Source organism: Netta rufina (assembly GCF_964035555.1).
Source record: "Netta rufina genome assembly, chromosome: Z".
In the NCBI taxonomy this organism is placed as follows: domain Eukaryota; kingdom Metazoa; phylum Chordata; class Aves; order Anseriformes; family Anatidae; genus Netta; species Netta rufina.
The window spans coordinates 14,527,674-14,546,860 of NC_140126.1; the positions used below are offsets into that span (position 1 = coordinate 14,527,674).

The 19,187-nt window shown below is 36.1% G+C and overlaps 1 protein-coding gene across 2 annotated transcripts in view; it reads right to left on the bottom strand.

Annotated features, from left to right (window-relative positions):
- Positions 1-19,187, bottom strand: part of ARL15 (ARF like GTPase 15) — a 218,267-nt gene that overhangs the window by 79,484 nt on the left and 119,596 nt on the right. Inside the window, exon 7 of one of the 2 annotated variants that reach the window (XM_084305726.1) lies at positions 10,134-10,434. The exons of the other annotated variant lie outside the window; for it this stretch is intronic. Within the exon in view, the coding sequence (XP_084161852.1) occupies positions 10,342-10,434 (93 nt within the window). The 3' untranslated portion in view covers positions 10,134-10,341. Of the gene's footprint in view, positions 1-10,133; positions 10,435-19,187 lie in introns of those variants that run through there. 2 annotated transcript variants of the gene reach the window in all.

A 19,187-nucleotide genomic window follows, 5' to 3' on the forward strand; every position in this document is an offset into this window, starting at 1 on the left:
ACCCTAATATAATATGTAGAGTTTAAAGCTTTTAAACATGGCCTTTTTACTATGAAGCAAGTTAATCTTAATGAGAACATGCAAAATGATACATTAGAATAATATATCCACCTACAAGGCATCTTTGATGGAAACGGTAAACATTATTTTTGATGCACTTACAAAATTACACTTGTGAGTATCAGGAGGATCTCTTGGGATTTTAACCACAAGGATGACAAACTGAGTTGCATCCTGTTCACAGTTTCAGTCCTTCTAGTGCAATGCTGCTGAGCATCATCTTTTTTCCTTCTGCTTGTCCATTAAATATGCAATGACACATTTATTAGGCTGGTGTTAAAATGTTTTAGGCTACTGTTTCTGAACCCATGTTCATGATCCAAATTTTGCTTTGCTACCTGGATTCAGCCTTAAGGACCAAGTTCAGAACCTGACTCATGGCTTATTTGTAAAGGTTTTGTCTTCCTTGTGCCAAGAATACAGAGACTTTATTAACATTCTGAAAATTATACAGGTTGAATTAGGTTCCCTGTATTCTGCTGTCAGATATGAGGTAGAAATTTAGAATCAATGTTTTTATGTGGCTTATTTAACTACTAATGACCAGCATTAAATTACAATAGTATCCACTCAGAGTCTTTATTTGTCTCTTAATTACTTCATAAATACAGTTGAAACGTTTTTGGAAGTTGCATGCTGTAACAAACTCAAAAGAAAAATTCTCCTAAGTACTAAAATGACAAATTGAAATAAGAACAGGTATAAAATGTTCAAAACTGTTCTGCAGACTTGTGTAGGTGGGGAAGTGATTGTAAAAACATGGAAGTACCACAGCTATTCCACTCTAACTCCCCCACAGACAATCCTACTAAAAGTCTTTCTGTAGTTTAGCTTAATCCACTTTCAAAGTGGACTAAAAAAAGCACTCTTGACATCTTTTCAGAGAGCTACTGTAGAAGAGCTATTCCTTGGTATCTATTTTGGGTTATTTCTCTATGTAGACAAGTCTTAAATGATAGCTTTACTGGCATACTTCCTAAGGTTACATCATCCACCATGATGTTTCACTGTCATTTGGAAACAACTTTGTGGGTAGATCCAGGTATTCTGCATTCTAGAGCCTTTAAACTCTTCTACTTTTTTAACTTATAGAAGGTCTGGTATATGGAAGTGGGTTTTCATCAAGCATTTGAAAACAAAATGTGAAAACTGACCATTTCTGTCTTTTCCGGAAGGTTTTCCCTATTATCTTGCTTTCATACAAGGAAATTTTCCACTCAGATTAAAAAGGAAATTTCCAAGTTTTTTTCTGTGTGTGCATGCGTGTGTTTTTGTTTGTTTGATCATTTGGGGTTTTTTTAAGACAACTATCAGAATAAACTCACTACTTTGATTTAGGACATGGTATTTTTAGAATTTCAGAGGCATTTTCATAAATTTAGGCCTTGACTTGAAATTATTATTATTATTCTTCCTCACCTCTATAAGAGGAAATTATTGATTATGATGCGGTAGTTACATTACTAACCCAAAACTTAATACCATGTATTAAATCCATTCTATGATGACACAAACCATGTGCAACAGCACAGACACATCCATCAGGGGAAAGGTATCCAATAATTTTTAGATTGAGTACAGCAAACTCTAGACTCACAGGGAAGAAAAAACACCACAAACTGTAATAACATACTTTATGAAATTATGAACTGGAGAATAGGTAAGCAAGATGTCTCTCCCTTTACAAAAGAGGAAAAATTGGTCGAGGCAGCCAACTTCAGCCAAAGCAACAGAACATATCACTGAAAAGACCTGATTTGTCATAGAAAACTGCATCTTATCTGCCAGCATTATCAACATTACATTAAAATGAACTTATTTTACTTAATTATAAGTTTGAAACTGTTAACCTGGAATTGCAATGTTTACTTATATTTCAGATATACTATGAAATATATTGCCATGCACACTTAAAAAAAGAAAGGCAACACAGCCAATGTTTCTCTTTCCTCATAAACAAATTCAAGAGACATTGGCACATCATTGTTATTTTGGCACATGTTAACCTAAGCTTGAGCACACAAAAAGCAGGTCTGCTGGAAATGAATTATTCACTCCCAAAGGATGGTAAGGCCAAAATACTAAAACCATTTATTAGAAAAATGTTCCCAACATGACAAGAAATGGGGCACTGCAGAAAACAAAAGATGTGTTCTGGACATCATCACAAGGCTCTTCATGACCTGGTTAGAGAAGATGCTCAAAAAGGAATGGTGAATCTTGAAAAAATAAAAATAAAAATAAAAATGCAAGGAGTCATACTTAATGAGAAAGTAATTATTTTCCTCGCCTGCTCCAGTCCACATGATTTCCATCTGCTGTTAATTCATTCTCTTCATCTGCATCCTCTACATTTTGTGATAAATTGATAAATTTGACATCTAGATATTTTATACTCCAGCTTCAGTCTCCTGCTTTCCTCATTCCATGTCATATTCTTAAAAGGCTTCTATTTTTTTTCTAATGGTTGTTTTCTGCAAGATACAACCTGATTGTTAAAATGGAAAGATGACCAGAGCAGTCCTAACTCCCAGACCTGATTATTGAAGATTTCTCTTCCTTAGCAGGTATGCCAAGCATCCAGTCTCTTGGTCACACCTACCTGACTGAATGATTTCATCTGGCCTACAAGATTTCCATGAATTTGTAGACATAAGAAAAAAAAAAAAAAAAGAAAAAAAAGTACAACACAAAGCCACAAATTCAAACTAGTAAACTTGCTCATGCTCCATGAATGAATGCAACATGTCAGAATCAGAAGTGGCATTGCCAGGTTCACTTCTTCTCTATGTAACCTAACAAATCTTCCCCAAAAGCCCTTTGCTGCATCTCAGTTCAAGCCAGCTTTAACATCATTCTTTTGCCATTCATATTTTAATAAAAAAAATATTGAATGTGGATCAAACCAGTTGCCAAAATCCTGCATGTCTCACCATTTGAAACAAATACAAAGGTCTTTATCTAAAAGCAATTCTGCAAGAATCAGCAGCTAAATCTCCCCACAAATTGAGCTAAAGACTGTACCAGTAATCCTCTCCTGAAGTTTCAGCAAGGTTGTAGAAACAAGGACTCAAAGTGACAAAAATGACAGCTGCTTATGCAATCTGCATTCTGCTTTCCTAGTTTCCAATAAGATAGTAAAATAATATATATCAAACACTATTTTCTGTAAAGATGTCTCCCTGATTCCATGCAACTGGCCAGCGTCTGGCAAAGAATGATTTCTTCATTTATATGTACAGGCTAGACCAAATTAAGAAAGTCTAATCATGTAATTTGCCTGACACTCTGTGGCTAACCAGCAGGGATCTTCTTTTCTGTCATCCACCTAGAAAGCCTGAAGTTCCCAATGTTAGTTTAATTATCCTACACTGAAATTCACAATTACAGGAATGCATCTGACTTCAGTGGGAACAATGCTCGATGCTCGGCAAAACCCCTCCCTAGGGCTTTATTCCCACTTTATGGGCTACGCTTTGAAAGGTGTTTAGATACCTTCAGAGGAAGAGGAGCAGGATTTACAGCAGGGTAAGAAGAACAGCCTTGGGTAGGTCAGAATTCCTTTCTCAGTAACAAGTGATTATGAAAGCACAGATTATTAACATCAGTCAGCAGACATGACACTTGATCTCATGCTTTTCTGATTACCTGCCCCAGGACACCTTTGTCTGGGCCAAAGGGTATTTAGAAGGAGGAAAGCAGCTGCAGTCGTAGCCACCACTATTTTATCTGCGTTCTGTCTGGAGTTTAAATTTTGTGTGTCATACTGACGCAAGGCACTAAGATGGTTCAAGTGTTGTGCTAATAATGCTTAGTGATTTTGGCAGCAAGCCAGGAACACACTGTACAAAAGAGAAGCTAGACAGACTATGACAATTTTCAACAGCTTATAACTTGCTCAAATCTCCAAAACTTTTCAAGGGGCCAGCAAAAGATTCCCTCCTACTTTCTACCTTTCTTTTGATGAAAAGGAAGTAAATAGAAGTAACTGGAAGTAACTAAGAGCTTTTCAAAGCAGAAAGCACTACCATTGATTACCAGAAGTATAGCAAACCTGTGCTTCTTCCTGAAAAGCTGGAAATCATCCTCACGATAAAACAGCAAACCCTGACTTCTCAGGGTCATTTTTCTCATGAATCTTCATCTTGCTACACAAGCAAATCTATGGTTTTGATGATACATTTGTAAAAATGCTGTAAGTTGTTTAAACACAGAGGACTTCAAATGTGAATGTGATTTAGAGGTAATAAATCTATTAAGATTACAACTTATAACAACTAATTAAATAGAGCTGTTCATTAACTATGAAATATCATGTAGAATAGACATAAACAGGGCTTACCTGAGTCTTCAGCACATTATCACTATCTGACTTTGTATACAATAGAGGTATTAATTACATTAACTTTAATTACTTGCCACTTTATACTTTTGCAAGGCATTTTCTCTGATGGAGAAAAACATATCTATTTAGTTACAGAAGCAATCAGCTTGATGAAAGGCAATTCATTATTGCATGACAACCCGGAATTGTTGGCGAAACAAGCAGAAAACGAAGACTTTCCCCCCCCCACCCCCACCCCATCCCCCCCCCCCCAAAAAAAAAAAAAAGTTGTCTGTCTATAAGCCTTGATTTGACCTAGTTAGAATCTTAAACAGACCTTCTGTACAGAATTCTTCTGTAAACTTTTAAAGGTCTTCCCTGCAGGAATACATTTGCACAACCGATATCATCACAGAGTTGTGTCTAGTCCAAGCTATAAAAAATTGACAAACATTGAAAGTAAGTGTTCCCAGAAAAGAAATCTGTTTATAAATTTCCAATCCAGGTAGCTGAATACCCAGTGAGTGAGCTTCAGTTTCAGAACTGAATTCTCTACAGAAAACTGTGACAAAGAATTTTTCTACAGCATGCAAAAGAAGGTTGTGAGAAAGAAAGCATCAAGAGACTTCAAGCTTTGGACTGATCTCCAACAGAGTGCAGTAGACTGATCTATTGGTCTTCAACAGCTCTCCAAATTTAAAATGTAAAATCCCAGGATAGAGATTATATATGGTGCACAGTGAAAAGTCAGCACATAAGATTAATAATGAATATCTTGAACTCTGTGTCAAGCATTTTGTTTCAGACAAGATGAAAATTTCCTCTCATGTTTCTAAATTGGCAGAAGATTAAGCACAGGCAATACCCTTAACACCTGTTGTGCATAATTCAGTTCTAAAAGTGGGCTCTGTTATGTACAGTATCAGGTAAGTTAGTCTTCCCTTTTTCCTTTCTCCACCTAAGACTACCATGACTAGGACTCCCTAAATAAATTAACAAAACAAAATCATAGAATAAAAGCCTTAATCATTTTTGCATCTTTTTCCTGAAAAAGGAAACAGATGATGAAAGAACCAGGGACCCTTCCTGAACATTCACAGAGTAAACAAATTATCTATGGGGAACAGCCTCTAGTATCAACACTTTTCTTCTGGAGATAAATGGACCATAATATGATCAATGAATAAAGTTACCAAATTTTCGTTCTCCTATATAGACTGAGCTTAACTGGTGTTCTTATAGCAAACCTATTTCCCAATATCCTGTATTGTACATCAACTCTTTGTATTCAGTTAAAATCTGACCGTTTTATTTCCAAAAATATGTATAAAACATATGGTTCCTTGAAAATGTGACTCTAGCACAATAGATCTGTCTTCACTCTCCGAATTATTCACAGACAATATCCTGCTCATCTCAATACAATTTTTATTCTTACCAAAAGCAAACAATACAACTCCTTGGTGGGGGGGGGGGGGGAGGGGGGGGGGGGAGGCAGTGCTGGTAGCTGCATCCCATCTTGTCCTAACCAGTCCGAAGCAATTCTACATTGGGAGATTCCTCTGGATATTACTTAGACTTCCTTAATGAAATTCAGGTGTAATCCCTAAGGCTCTATAGCAAAGAGTATCTTTAGCTCAACTACAAAATACGGTATTTGCCAAAAGGGGATTTATTATGTTTAGATGTGTCTACTATGAATACCAACAAGTCTAGAGACACTATTTAAAACACATTTCAAAAAATACATTCAACTTAAAATTCACCAAGGAAGAAAATATAAACAATTTATAAAATGCATTGGGAAATGTATTTAAGATTAGAAAGACTTCAGTTTCATTAGTGTGAATTTTATTAAGGTCGATTACAGTATGAACATCCACTCCTGTTCTGTTCTATCCTTGATGTATCAAAAGTTTTCCAAGATTATCTATAGCAAATGCAAAGCATAAACCCCTCTGATCAACTCACTGATAAAGAAGATACATACTTATGGGAAGCAAAAGGCTTGATTCTTCTCCAATATTGCCACAACAGAGTCTGTGGTGTGATCCATAGAGATTTTCCACCAGCACACAATGGGGCCCAACCAACATTTGGCTCAATTTGCTTTCTCCTTCTTCATTTTCCCAAAGAGAAAGTCTTATTCAGGAATACCACTTTGGTAAGGTTATGTTCCTTCAATATTTTTCATGCAGCCTAGGTTAGGTATGAAGCAGAGAGGCATAACTGCCCTTTATCTCTTTTGAGCAACACATATTTCCCAGTAGCTTGTTTTCACTTTTTTTTTTTTTTTTTCTAATACTTTTAGCCTGTCAATCCATCCTCTCCCACTTGGGACCACAATGCATGCAATACTCAAAGCATTCTAGTAGTCCATGGGGTCTCAGGCTGCTATTTGTTGCTAGCCAGAGCATATGGGTAAGCAACAAAAGTAAAAGTACAAATATTGACTACAGGAAAATAATGGAGGAATAGCTTTAAATGTAATGCTCTGAATGGATGTTATTAAGAGTAGCCCTTCCCTTCTTTGGTTTCGAGAACATGTTATACCTGTGCCGCACATTTCAGAGAAACAGCCTCAAAAAAGATGATGTTTCACTTTCACACTTCTGAAATCCTAAAAATATTGAAATATTACAGTTAAAGTAAAAAAGTCATTATTTAGAGAAAAAGTTACAAACTGACTGACAAGAAGTACAAGCAAGACATCTACAGAATCAATTAAGGCAGGTGCTTCTGCATGGAAACTCAATGCCAAGAAAAAAGGTACATGATCTCTGAAAACCTACAACCTAGAGCTTATCCAGGTTCTCTTATTCAGCTTACTGTTTTCTTACCCAGGCACTGTAAAACCTAATACAAACCTAAATGCAAATAATCAGTAATGTAACTGCCTGAGATAAAGACATCACTGTAGTCCCACTCTGTATTCCTCTATATAACCAGATTTAAAAAGGTTTAAAATGGTATGGAAAAAATAAATAATAATAATAATAATAAAAAAAAAAAAGCACAGAAGAATCAGTGTTGAAAATGCTTGATTACCTTAGCTCAAGCTACACATTCTTAAGCTTTCATTTACTGACAAAATGAAACATTGTCTTCACTTCTTTCATCACCTTAATATGTTTATTATTCTTTCTTAAATACTCCGAATTAAATCCTCTTACCTGATTCTCAGATGCACCACTGTGAAGGAGGTAGTGGTGGAGGGTTGCGTTAAATGAATAGAGCAGAAAAAGCCAGAGATAAAGAAGATAAAATAACTTAAATGTACTAGTCTTGATGTACTAGTCTTGATGTCTAATTTGACATTGAAATGTAATTTAAACAAACGTCCTTTAGGTAGAGGAAGGCTACAAGTTATGTGCTACATCTATATTTATAATTCTACTAAAAGTCCGTATTTTGAATATTTCCTATTATACAGAATACAATTACAGGGATACCTGACTGAAGCAATAACTGCTAATGGGAAAAAGCGTTATTCCAAAGCACCCTGTGATGTGAATCAACATGAAAACAGATAGATAAGGGGTCAGGAGGAAAAAACAAAGTAACATTTAATCCCTATAGAGTTGTCTTGCCTCTCACTTGCATATATGAGCAAACAAACTGCTAACAGCAGTAGTTTTCCCAGCTCCTGTGCTAATTTTATAGCCTAACTGTCAAAGTCTAAGAGGGGAGGCTTTATATAGATCAAAAAGCAGGAACCTGCTCACTGTTTAACCAAGTTGAAAAACGAACTATGAGGGTGAGCAAAAGGCTAACAATATGATTCTGCTTCAACACTATAACTACAGAGAAAGGCACCTGTAATGACTGATGGGGTGACCAGATGAAGAAAATAACCCCATTCCTGCCCTCCTCCAGGAGAAGGTCCAGAAACAATTAACATAATCCATGAACATCAAGTTCTTCAGGATAATGTAACACAAAATACACAGATGTTATTCTAATAGCCAAATCCTTTTATAACTTATAAATTGGTAATAAATCAAATTGTCAAATGGCTATTAGAACACACTACATTTCATTTTTAAGCATGCACAGAGGAAGCTTTCGTCACCCAATTCCTGTATTAAATATGCTTTAATTTTGCATTATTCTCACTCTGACAACTACAGTATGTCCCAGCTTGCTGTGAAAAAACCTGCAAACCTTGGAAGTACCTCCATTGCCTTTTGCAAATTGGAAGCAGCAGACACCAAGCAACTGGCACAGTCCAAGCAGTAGAGCCAGTAAAAGTAATTGCACAATAAAGTAATAAGTTAAATCCAAAATCAACCACTTCTCACTGGATGACCTTCAAACTTCTATAAGCAATCTGCAAAGCAAAGAAAGATTGTATATGGAATCTTTGCATTTACCCATTTATTGTTTTTACTGTGAGATTAAGATTTTTTTAGACTGTTTTCACCTTTTACCCAGTTCATTTTAATTACAATATTTAAATTTTCATATTTTTTTTTCCCGAGAAAACCTCCTCACATTTGCCAGGATCAAGCTTAGGTATTCATGAGGTGTTTTAGACGTCGACTTGTAAAACAACAAACAATAAGTATTTGGGATTAATTCCTGTAGCATGCCACAGTTTATTAAAACTGTGAAGAAATTATCAGGAGTACGGGACTTTTGAAATAGGCAGGCAAGCCTCAAAATTAAAGGGAGAGACACAGCCAGGCATCTGACCTGACACAGCTCACCCAAACAGGTATCTGGGGAGCACGTTGCCCTCCTGTTATACACGTTGTCATTGCTTGTGTACCAGGTACTTCACAGGCTGCATCTGAGAACACATGTAACGTGCAATTAAAAGGTTAATAAAAAAAACAACTCGTGTTACTAAGTTCAAAGCATCTTCTTTTTGCCAAGGTCAATAGGAGCAAAAATCCGGGCTTTCAGAGAGACTGCCCTGTTTTTTTTTTTTGTTTTGTTTTGTTTTTTCCTTTTTCATTTTTAACTACAAGATCAGGCCAAATATGCTTGATGGAGAAATAAAGACAGGAAAACAAGCTGGAACAAGCTACTTTTTAGGGGATGAATTCAGAGGGGTGTGTGTGTATGTGCATTTCAAACTATCCTTAAACAACCAAGTCAATAGGATATTTGTGTGAGAGTTATTTAAGAAAAAAATTTAACCCAAATCACTGACACAAGGCCAGATTTTCTGGAGCATTTCTCCTGGGCACAGGCTGAGACTTTTTGTACAGCTGTGACCACTGGCATCCATGTTGCATTGTCGCCTTGTCTAGGACACTTTGTAGGCTCATCTCCACCCTCCTACCTATTTCTATGCATGCAGGAGCTTAAGTATCTCTCAGACACTGCCACCAGGATCTTCAGCATAAACTACCCAAATGGTTTTAAGAGTTCAGGTTCAAATAAATGCTCACACTAACCACAGGTAAGAGGGACGTATACTGACAAGTGATGTTGTCACGTGCGAACAGCAGCCTGTGCACAGACTGCAGACACCTCTTCTCAATTCATTTGCTTTTACCGTGGTAAGAACAGCATTGTACCTGGCCATCCTGATATATCCAGTCTTCTCAGTTCATGCAAACATATTCCAGTCAAAATCCTACTCAAAGACATAAAAATCTAAGATCTTTTACTTCCTTTTTTTTTTTTTTTTTTTTTTTTCCCCCAGAACTTCGCCCCTTCTTACCAATTTGCATTTATCTTAAAATAGACACTACTTGTGACAGTAAAGATGTTAGCTATCATCTTTAATACAAAACGTAGTGGGGAAAAAAGGGATTTGGTGGGGAGCTGCACGGTCTTCCTTCCAGTAGTTTTTCCTAGGATGATTGAAAACATTGGAGAAGAGTGATAGTTTTCTCTGTGACCTCCAGATATGACACCAGAATACTGCTGGCTGGATGTTTCTATGGAAGAGCTAAAAAACTAAGTACCAACATGATTATATTTCTTTAAAAGACACTGTTTATTTACATATATAGAAAGGTCTTGCTTCTTTCATGCAATGTGTAGTGCAACGTAGTAACAGCACGGTGACCCAGACGTCTATTACACATTTGGTTCTGCATACATAAAAAGAAACAAATCTCAATAAGACAATGCAACAAAAAAAGCTTGCAATCCTGTAAACCAGTACTGAAAACCAGTGAAATAATCAACTTTGACAGATCTTTCAGTACTGCTGAGGAACTTGTATTTTAACAATACCTGAAAACAACACATACGCTGAGAATATGCATCTTGAGACACTGAAAGCTCTTCTTCCACCCAGTATGGGCCAGAAATATTGTTATTTGGCTATGTTTTGCAGACCTTACAGTTTTCTCAAGGTACTATGAATGTGTCATATCATCAACTATCCTCCTTAAGTGTGATCGTTATAAAACACAGATACAGGAGTAAGTACACCCCTTACCTTGGATCTTGAAATCTATAAACTCCACAAAGTTTCATGTAAGAGAAATTTTACTCTGGGAGAATTGACTTTTAATCTGAAATGCTTCATTCTCTGAAGTATTCAGATCTGAGTGGACTGTTCAAGTTCAATTTGTCCTGAAATTTACTTAAAACAACATGTCCTTATTCAAAGGACAGGCTTCCCCCTTCCTCCCCCCCCACCCCACCCTGACAGTTCCCTCGACACATCCTGACTGAAATTGAGAACTCAGACCTCACCTCAGCATTGCAAAAGAAATAGTTTCACTCAGTCATTATATAGGTTGTTCTGTTTCTGGATGCTGAAACAGACCGATCACTAAATTCCCAAAACAACAGCTGAATGCATTTTAAAAGGACTCCACCCTAATAATCACGCCAAGTGAAAAATACTTTCAAGTTGTCTGTAAAATGGGGGCTGATGGAGAGGCCTGAGAATTTGTACAGCGGATTCTGGACAAGCAGAGGAATTTCCCAATGCTATTTCATGCTAACATATAGTAAGATTTCAGTTTTTCTAGTAACACTAGAAGTACTTGTCTTATTTAAATGCCAGTCTGAAACTGTAAAAAATAACCACTCAATTGCTGACCTTTATCTCAGCAACTCTGTTGATGCTCTAGCATGGTTTCTCAGTCTAAAACAGCAGCTGCTAGAACAAAGAGTACATCTGTAACAGGGTATCTCCATTTGTGAAGAAACAAGGGCATTAAAACAGGTATCCATGCAATTTTTACACGTGCTTTTGTTTGGAAAGACAACAGGCTAATCCAATCTACTCCACAAAGCTTGGCATAACCTAAATATACCATAACACTATGCACCTATTTATTTATCTGTTACAAAATCTGTCTACCATCTTCTCTTTGCCTCCCCCTTTTTTTTTTTTCTTTTTTTTAGCAGAAATGAATGCTGCTCAGTGACACATTGATACACATAAGGAAAACAATTTGGTACAGAAGTATTTATTATCTTTTGCTTCAAGCTAAAGCTCAGAGTCTGGATTTGTCAGCTCAAAGTTACCTATGAAATGCTGACTTCATTTAAATGACAGAATAATGATGGAAAATAGAGGAGAAAAAACATTAGCCTGGATATATCACCAGTATCCTGAGATGTATAATACATTACATTATTATGAAGGATAGTGCTTGACAATGCTAATAGCTAGACTGATGTAATCCATTTCATTGCAGGTTCATGTTGATGACCTTCACTGTGATTTAAAAAAGTATATACATACATATACACACAACTCAGATATGCACACACTTTTTCCAGATGACTCGATAAATATTTCGGAGTTCATTCTTCTATAGCAGAAATATATTGCCTCATTAAAATTTTGGTTAAATAGAAATATAACTATATAGAAATGAGTTATTTCTAAATATTAGGAAAACAGTATTAACATACATTGGTGAGAAACCATTATTCTATACAACATCTACTTCTTCATGAAATTGTGATCAAACTGTGGATAAAAACATTCTCTCAGTTCAATAGACAGCACACGATGGAAAAGTGAAACTACAACAAAAAAATATGGTCCAAATCTGACAGGATAAGGAAGCCATCTTTTATTTTTCCTCTTTCCAGAGAGCTGGGGAGCTAGAGGATATATTGGCATGACTGGAAGAGATAAAATCCATTCCTTTTATGGCTTAAAAACAATAACCATACAATACAAGATCAGAATCACATCAGTTTGCTGCAAAGTGTCTTCTGAGCCACAGTGAAGGAATTTAGCATCCTTTGTAAAATTATCAGAATGATATGACACATATCTGTCATTCACAAGGCAGAAGGTGATACCTTTACCCCATTTGAAATTAGCACAAGATTTAAAAGACAAATATGGAACTGTTTTTGTTGTATTAAAAAATATAGTCACTGAAAATATTAGAGCAGGATTCATTCGCTCGGGCTAAAACTTTTTCATTACATGGAATATCTGTCTATCACTCTTAAGACATATTATGACAAAAAGATGGTAGAAACAAAGTGGCAGGGAAGTGGGGAATGTAAGCCCGTGATATGATTAAGTGAATGAAAAAATTTTGGACAAGACTAAGTTAATAACCCAAGTTACTGCATTAATAACAACTGATGAGGGAGAACTGAGAACAGAACTCTTAATACTCCCTGCAACTAACTGGCCCCAGCAACTACAGTGAAAATTTAAGCCTCCACACAAAACATACTTCCGACTGCATTTTTTCCTCTAATTTCCCTTTTTACTGATGAAAATTTCTAGTGTACCGTGCATAGTGGAGAAAAGGAGGCTCAGAGGCAGCCTCACTGCTCTCTGCAACTCCCTGATCACAGGCGTGAGGGAACAGCACAAAGCAGCACCAGGGGAGGTTCAGACTGCATATTGTGAAAAATTTCTTTACCGTGAGGGTGGTCAAACACTGGAACAGGCTTCCTAGAGAGGTGGCTGACGCCCCATGTCTGTCTACATTCAAGGGGCATTTGGATAAATGCCCTCAGTAATATAGTTAATTTTTTAGTTAGCCCTGAACTCATCAGGGAGTTGGACTTGATGATCTTTGACAGTCCCTTCCAACCGAACCACTCTATTCTACCAAGACGACTACCAAGTATATTCCAAAATTAAAGTATTGGGATTAATTTGTTAATTCAGAGAAAAAGCATTTAGATGTGCTCTGTGGTACTCTGCATATCCCTTGTCATAAAGTAATGCTCTTCCTGTTGTAATTTTGAAAGACTACAAAACTCATGCTCTGCTATTTCCCACATTATAAAGAAACAGTTTTATGTGATATTACAATTACAAATGAAAAGCGTCAGGCACGCCCAACAGATATGTTTATCTATTTAGCTATTTTTGTTCAAGCAAGATTTCTGCAGATTTCTTTTGCTCTAGTCTTAACACTACTTTCCCAGACAGAATGGATTTCCTCAGTCCAGTTATTTTAAATACAACAAAATACTTTGTTCCAAAAGAATCTCCCTTAAAGAAATCAGAAGCTGAAATCTACTTTTTAGGAATACATTCTCATTGGTGATAACAAGGTTTCCTGGTAATACAAAAATCAAACACTACAGGGTGATGGAAAATAGCTGAATATATTGTGAAAGCGGCACAGGTGTTTTTCCACCAGCAGTTACCACAGATTCTGAACAACTTGTTTGTGTTAGGAAACCTCGTGTTTCCATGTGAAAACAAAATCTCAGAAGTTTGTCACCACATCTCCTCTTCCTCTTCCCCCAGTCAGCTTCTTAGCTTTCCACCCCATTTTGAAAAGAGTTTTCAGTTCCCTTTCAAAGCTATTGGAATTAATTCCTATCTGTATTTTAGAAACACTGAAGAAGAGCAATAAAAATGTAGCAAAATATTTTGAGAAACTTTTTTTTTTTTTTGTCACATTCCTAATGCTAGACAACTTGTTACAACAAAACTCAAATACTTGTAATACTTTTCCTGCTGGAATTTTAAAGGTTATAATTCTTGGGCTTTATAACATATTTCTTGAGATTCCTTAGTATTTGAGAGAAGAATCCATCAGAATAGTTACAATATCCCATACATGAGCATCTTCCTTTTGTTTAATGTCATCAATATTCATTTCAATCACTATACATATCAGAACAGTCCCTTTTCCTTTCTTAATATTCTTCAAATATTTACAGACAGATGTTTCCTTCTTCGTCTACACATAGCTAAATTGTATATATTAAGCCCTGTTACTCATTCCTCACAAATCGGTCCCAGCATCCTCTCTAAAGTGGGGTCAATTTCTATGCAAGAATGCAGGCAGTTATCATTCTGGCACCAAGATGTTTGAAAGTGCCTGGGCAAGACATGCAAAGTGATCTTGGGTATTGTTGCTTACGATTACACTTCAGCCTCAGGTAGGTCAGAGATGTTTTAGCTCCTAAGTGAGATTTACTGGCAGCTAACTAGATTCTGTAATACTTTCTGAAGGCTGCCATTACACACGCCTTGTACCTCCCAGGTGTTTTAGAACTTTTTAAGGATATTTCCCAGAAGTTTGTTAGTGATTCATTCACTCATTAGTAGCGGCACTATATTTAAAACAATCTAGTAACTCACATCTCCGACTTGTAAGTTTAGGACTAAAACCCCTAACTCTTTTAGAGAAATATACAATGACACAGGTGATGTTTATATATTTCATATGCTATTACAAACATTTTTCAACACTGGGTACTTCCAGGAATTTTCTTCAAAACTTGCAACAACTGTATTTGTATGTTAAAAGCCGTACTTATGATTAAAACATGCATTTTTAAGAGCGTGAAGAGCACTTCCATTGGTCAGATGATAACTAGCCCCGTAATTGATTAAAATATTTAATCAACATATCTGCAGGTTTTGGAAGTATTTTGTGCTTGGGAGCAAATGCTTTCACTAAGAATTAGTAGATAGATAGAAGTGAGTTGCAAGTACGAAAGTATATATGCTGTTCCTCACTTCTATATCCTCTGTAAGATGGTCATTTTCTTCCCTTAAAGGTTTACACTTTTTCCTCTCCTGGAGAGCTTTCAACTATGTGACAGTGAAGAAATCAAACACCAAAATAGCAGCAGCTACATATCCTCTGCATGACAGTGTAATTTCTTCTGCCTTAAGGCAGTGTCTAGCACTGAAATCATAGCCTGTTTACTTATAACTGGTGCTATATTACACCAAAGACTTAACTCTTGCTTATATAAAATGTGTGCAAGACCAATTTACTCACAGTGGTCCTATTTAGAGTTTAGAGTCCAAGCCAGCATTTCCTTCTACAGCCAAGTCAGTGAAAATATTTGGACAGAACTCTAGTTTTCATACAAAAGTACAGAGGAGATCAAGCACTAGTGCTACTTGTATTCCTATAAATAAGAAACAAGCAAATATCTATATGCGTCCACTCTTTTTGCTTTAGAAGCTGTTTAGAATGGTCAGAAATTTAATTAAAAAAAAAGATCACGTTAGAGTGTTTTTGTTTGTTTTTTAATAATATTTATACCTGAAGTCAAAATATCTGATACAGATCTTTCATTGCTTAATTAAAATGCCAACATTTGTATGAAGTTTTGTTAGAAACTGGTATTTCTATGCTGACTTGAATTGGGACACATGAATTCTGATAACCAGCTGAAATCAAGAGGGTAAAATTTGAACTGAAATCAGCAAAGGAAAACACAACAAAAATTTTGACTTCCAAAAGAAGAAAATTAAATGAAGGGAACAACAATGTTTATGCAAGCATCATGTAGGTTAGAAAAGCCACCCTGTATATGCAGTTCTGTATACATGCGCAGTTTCATGCATGCTGTTTATAGAGTAACTAGATGAAATTACTAGAGACTACCTGTTCACTATCACCAAGTGTAGATGAGTTTCAAATCATAATTCTTTCTGTAGCAGCAAATTAAATTTTTTCACGAGTATTCTGGGGAACTGAGGCCAACTGGTACAAAATGACACATGTCTAGGTTGGTAAACTTCCCTAGTCTGCAAAACAGAGTGGCCTCACAGATACTGCCTTTGGGGAATGATCTCTGGAACACTGACTACCAAACAGTGTCCAGGAATTAGCTCACTGGTTTTGGCATTAAGTTAATCAGGACATTTTTCTGTAAAACTTTTAGTTTGGACACAGCTAAGGAAATGCAAAAAGTTTCCAGGTCCAGCCAGCATCCACACAGAGAGACACTGTAACCCATCAAACCATCTTCAGCTGGTACAGGGGAAATAGCTCAATGCCACGTTAATTCAAACCAGGCAAAATTGGAGACCAAAGTTGAGGAAACATATACTACTTTGTAATTTTGGTAAGAAGGCAGGTAAGGCATAGTTAAAAACTGTTCACATCTCTGAGTATAGGTCAAAGCACAAATTAGACATGTAGCCATCATAAGCCATAGCAAGATGAGACAACTATCCGGTTAAAAACTGGTAATTTTCCATCTAAAGCACAGAGACAGAAAAATGACTCTATTCTTGTCATTTGATGTACTAAGATAACATACCTATCCAACTTAAGGGGAGTTGTGCCATAATCCCCTGTTCCCTCAGCCTGGCAAACAGGTGTCAGGAACAAGCCAAGGACAAGTGATGCCAGATTAACCAGTCAGGAACAATTAGGAAATAAGCATGACCTTCACCATGTGAGCTCCTAGATCTGATCAAACCACAGCCTCAGTGAATGGTGCATCTCAACTCCTTGTGCTAACAGTAAAAGGAAATACTCAAAAACATTTCTCAATCATATAAAGTACACGTTTCATGAAACCATATTTTTGCCAGGCACATTTCTCCGTCTTTCTGCATCTAGCTGTGGAACACTATTTCAGCCACATTCTACAACATTCTTAAAGGTTGCACTATTCTCATATATAATCCAGTTTATGACAAAGCAGAATACACACCAGAGATTCCAGCCTCTTTTCTATTATACTCTGAAATTCCACTGCTCTAATTTGGGAAATCCCTGCTTTGCCATTCGTTATAATCTATTTCATACACACTAATTTAATTAACTTAAACTCAATTTCCTTTAGTGTATTTTGTATGTTTGTAAGGCAGATTTCTCTAGATTTTGTTAAAATATAAGAATCTCTTACAGTTGTGTCCTTCTGCTATGACAATTGCTAAAAACTACAGTGTGGGAAAAGCATTCTAACTACCAACACTTATAAATTATTCTATACAGGTGCTATGCTATGGCCAGCCACCTTACTACTAGGAAGCAATGCTCATTAATAAACATAAAAATACACACATATGTATTACAGTAAAATTGTTTATCATAGTTATTTGGAAAATAAAACCTTTATCTTCTGTAAGTCCTAGATGAATATTAAAGTTATCCTGATGCAAGCATTGATTTTACGGCATTTTCCCCAGACTAATAATATTAGCAGTTCATGTTTTATCACACCTGAAAATTAGGATCAATTCTATAGCTGTCAGCTGGGTCTTTTACCCCAGCTCCTATGAATGAGCATCGAGAACATATTTGCAGAGGCCACAGAAATACAATTTAATAATTTATGTCATGATATTACTCTAAATAGATTAAAAAAAAAAAAAAGTTTTCAAAACCAGCTTTCAAAAATCAGAGTCTATTAAAATTGTTCTTACTCCCTAACTCTTCTGGATCAACTTTCTTCTTTGACATCTGCAGTGAATATAAAGTCCTGAAAGAAAAATAAAAGAAATTCCAAAAGCATCTCATGTGGCCACCTCCAATTTAACAAAGTCAGTCTATTTAAGTGAAAGAATGCAACAAGCCTGATCAGACAGACACTATCAAGAAGTGTTCAACTTCAGAGATGCAAGACTAATCTTTTGCTGTCTAGGATGCACCAATTAAGCCCTTAAAAAGAAGACATAGCTAGATTAAAAAAAAAAAAAAAAAAAGAAATCCCATTTCAAATCACCAGGTTGCAGAGAGCAAACAACATATGATCAGGAGTTTCTGGGAAAGATGACCTGCAGTCTTTCCCGTTTGTATTATAATGGTTCGTCTTTCTCAGCCTTACTATTTTATATTTCTGGGAAATATCTAACCCCTTTAGATTCAAAGCATATGAATATTTTCCATCACAATGACTATTTGGGATTGAGAGTGTTCCATTTTCATTTTAACCCTTCTGATCACTGAAATCTGACACCTGAAAACAGCTTATAGCAATTAAAAGAAATAAAAATGTTACTCATTTATAAAACTTGGAACGTGTACTTTTATAGAATAAGCAAATCATATAGCAAGAAAAAGAATGAAAATTAACTGCGACCTTAGATTACAAAGTATTACTATCTATACCTAGAAGGTTAGGCTGATAAAATGAAAATATGACCTGTCTGCTGCCTGTTAGAGACTCATCTCAAATCTTAGGGGAAAAGAAGACAAGGGCTTTTCCAGTAACAGAAGACTAATTTGTGTGTGTGTGTGTGTGTGTGTGTGTGTGTGTGTGTGTGTGTGTGTGTGTGTGTGTGTGTGTGTGTGTGTTCAAAATATGCTATTTTAATACAAACACACTATTCTGAGATTTTAATTTTTCTTTATGCTAGAAAAGCTGATTTATGTATTTAAACTGTGACTTAAATATAAAATACAAGTGCCATTCCTCAGGCTTTAATTATTTTATGTTGTATGTTGAAGTACAGGAATGGTGAAACAGAGCTGATGATACAATGCACATAAATTGCAAAATACTAGAACAATAAAAGTTCCTATAAGACTACTTTATCAGTGAATCTTCCTTTTGCTGGGTCACAGGACTCAATAATTAACATCAAGGCCCTTACACTGAGTAAAGCCACAGCTTTCATCTGGTTCAGACGATCTCTTCAAAGCTTCATTACAAGATTTGCTTGCACTAATTAACAGAGATCAGG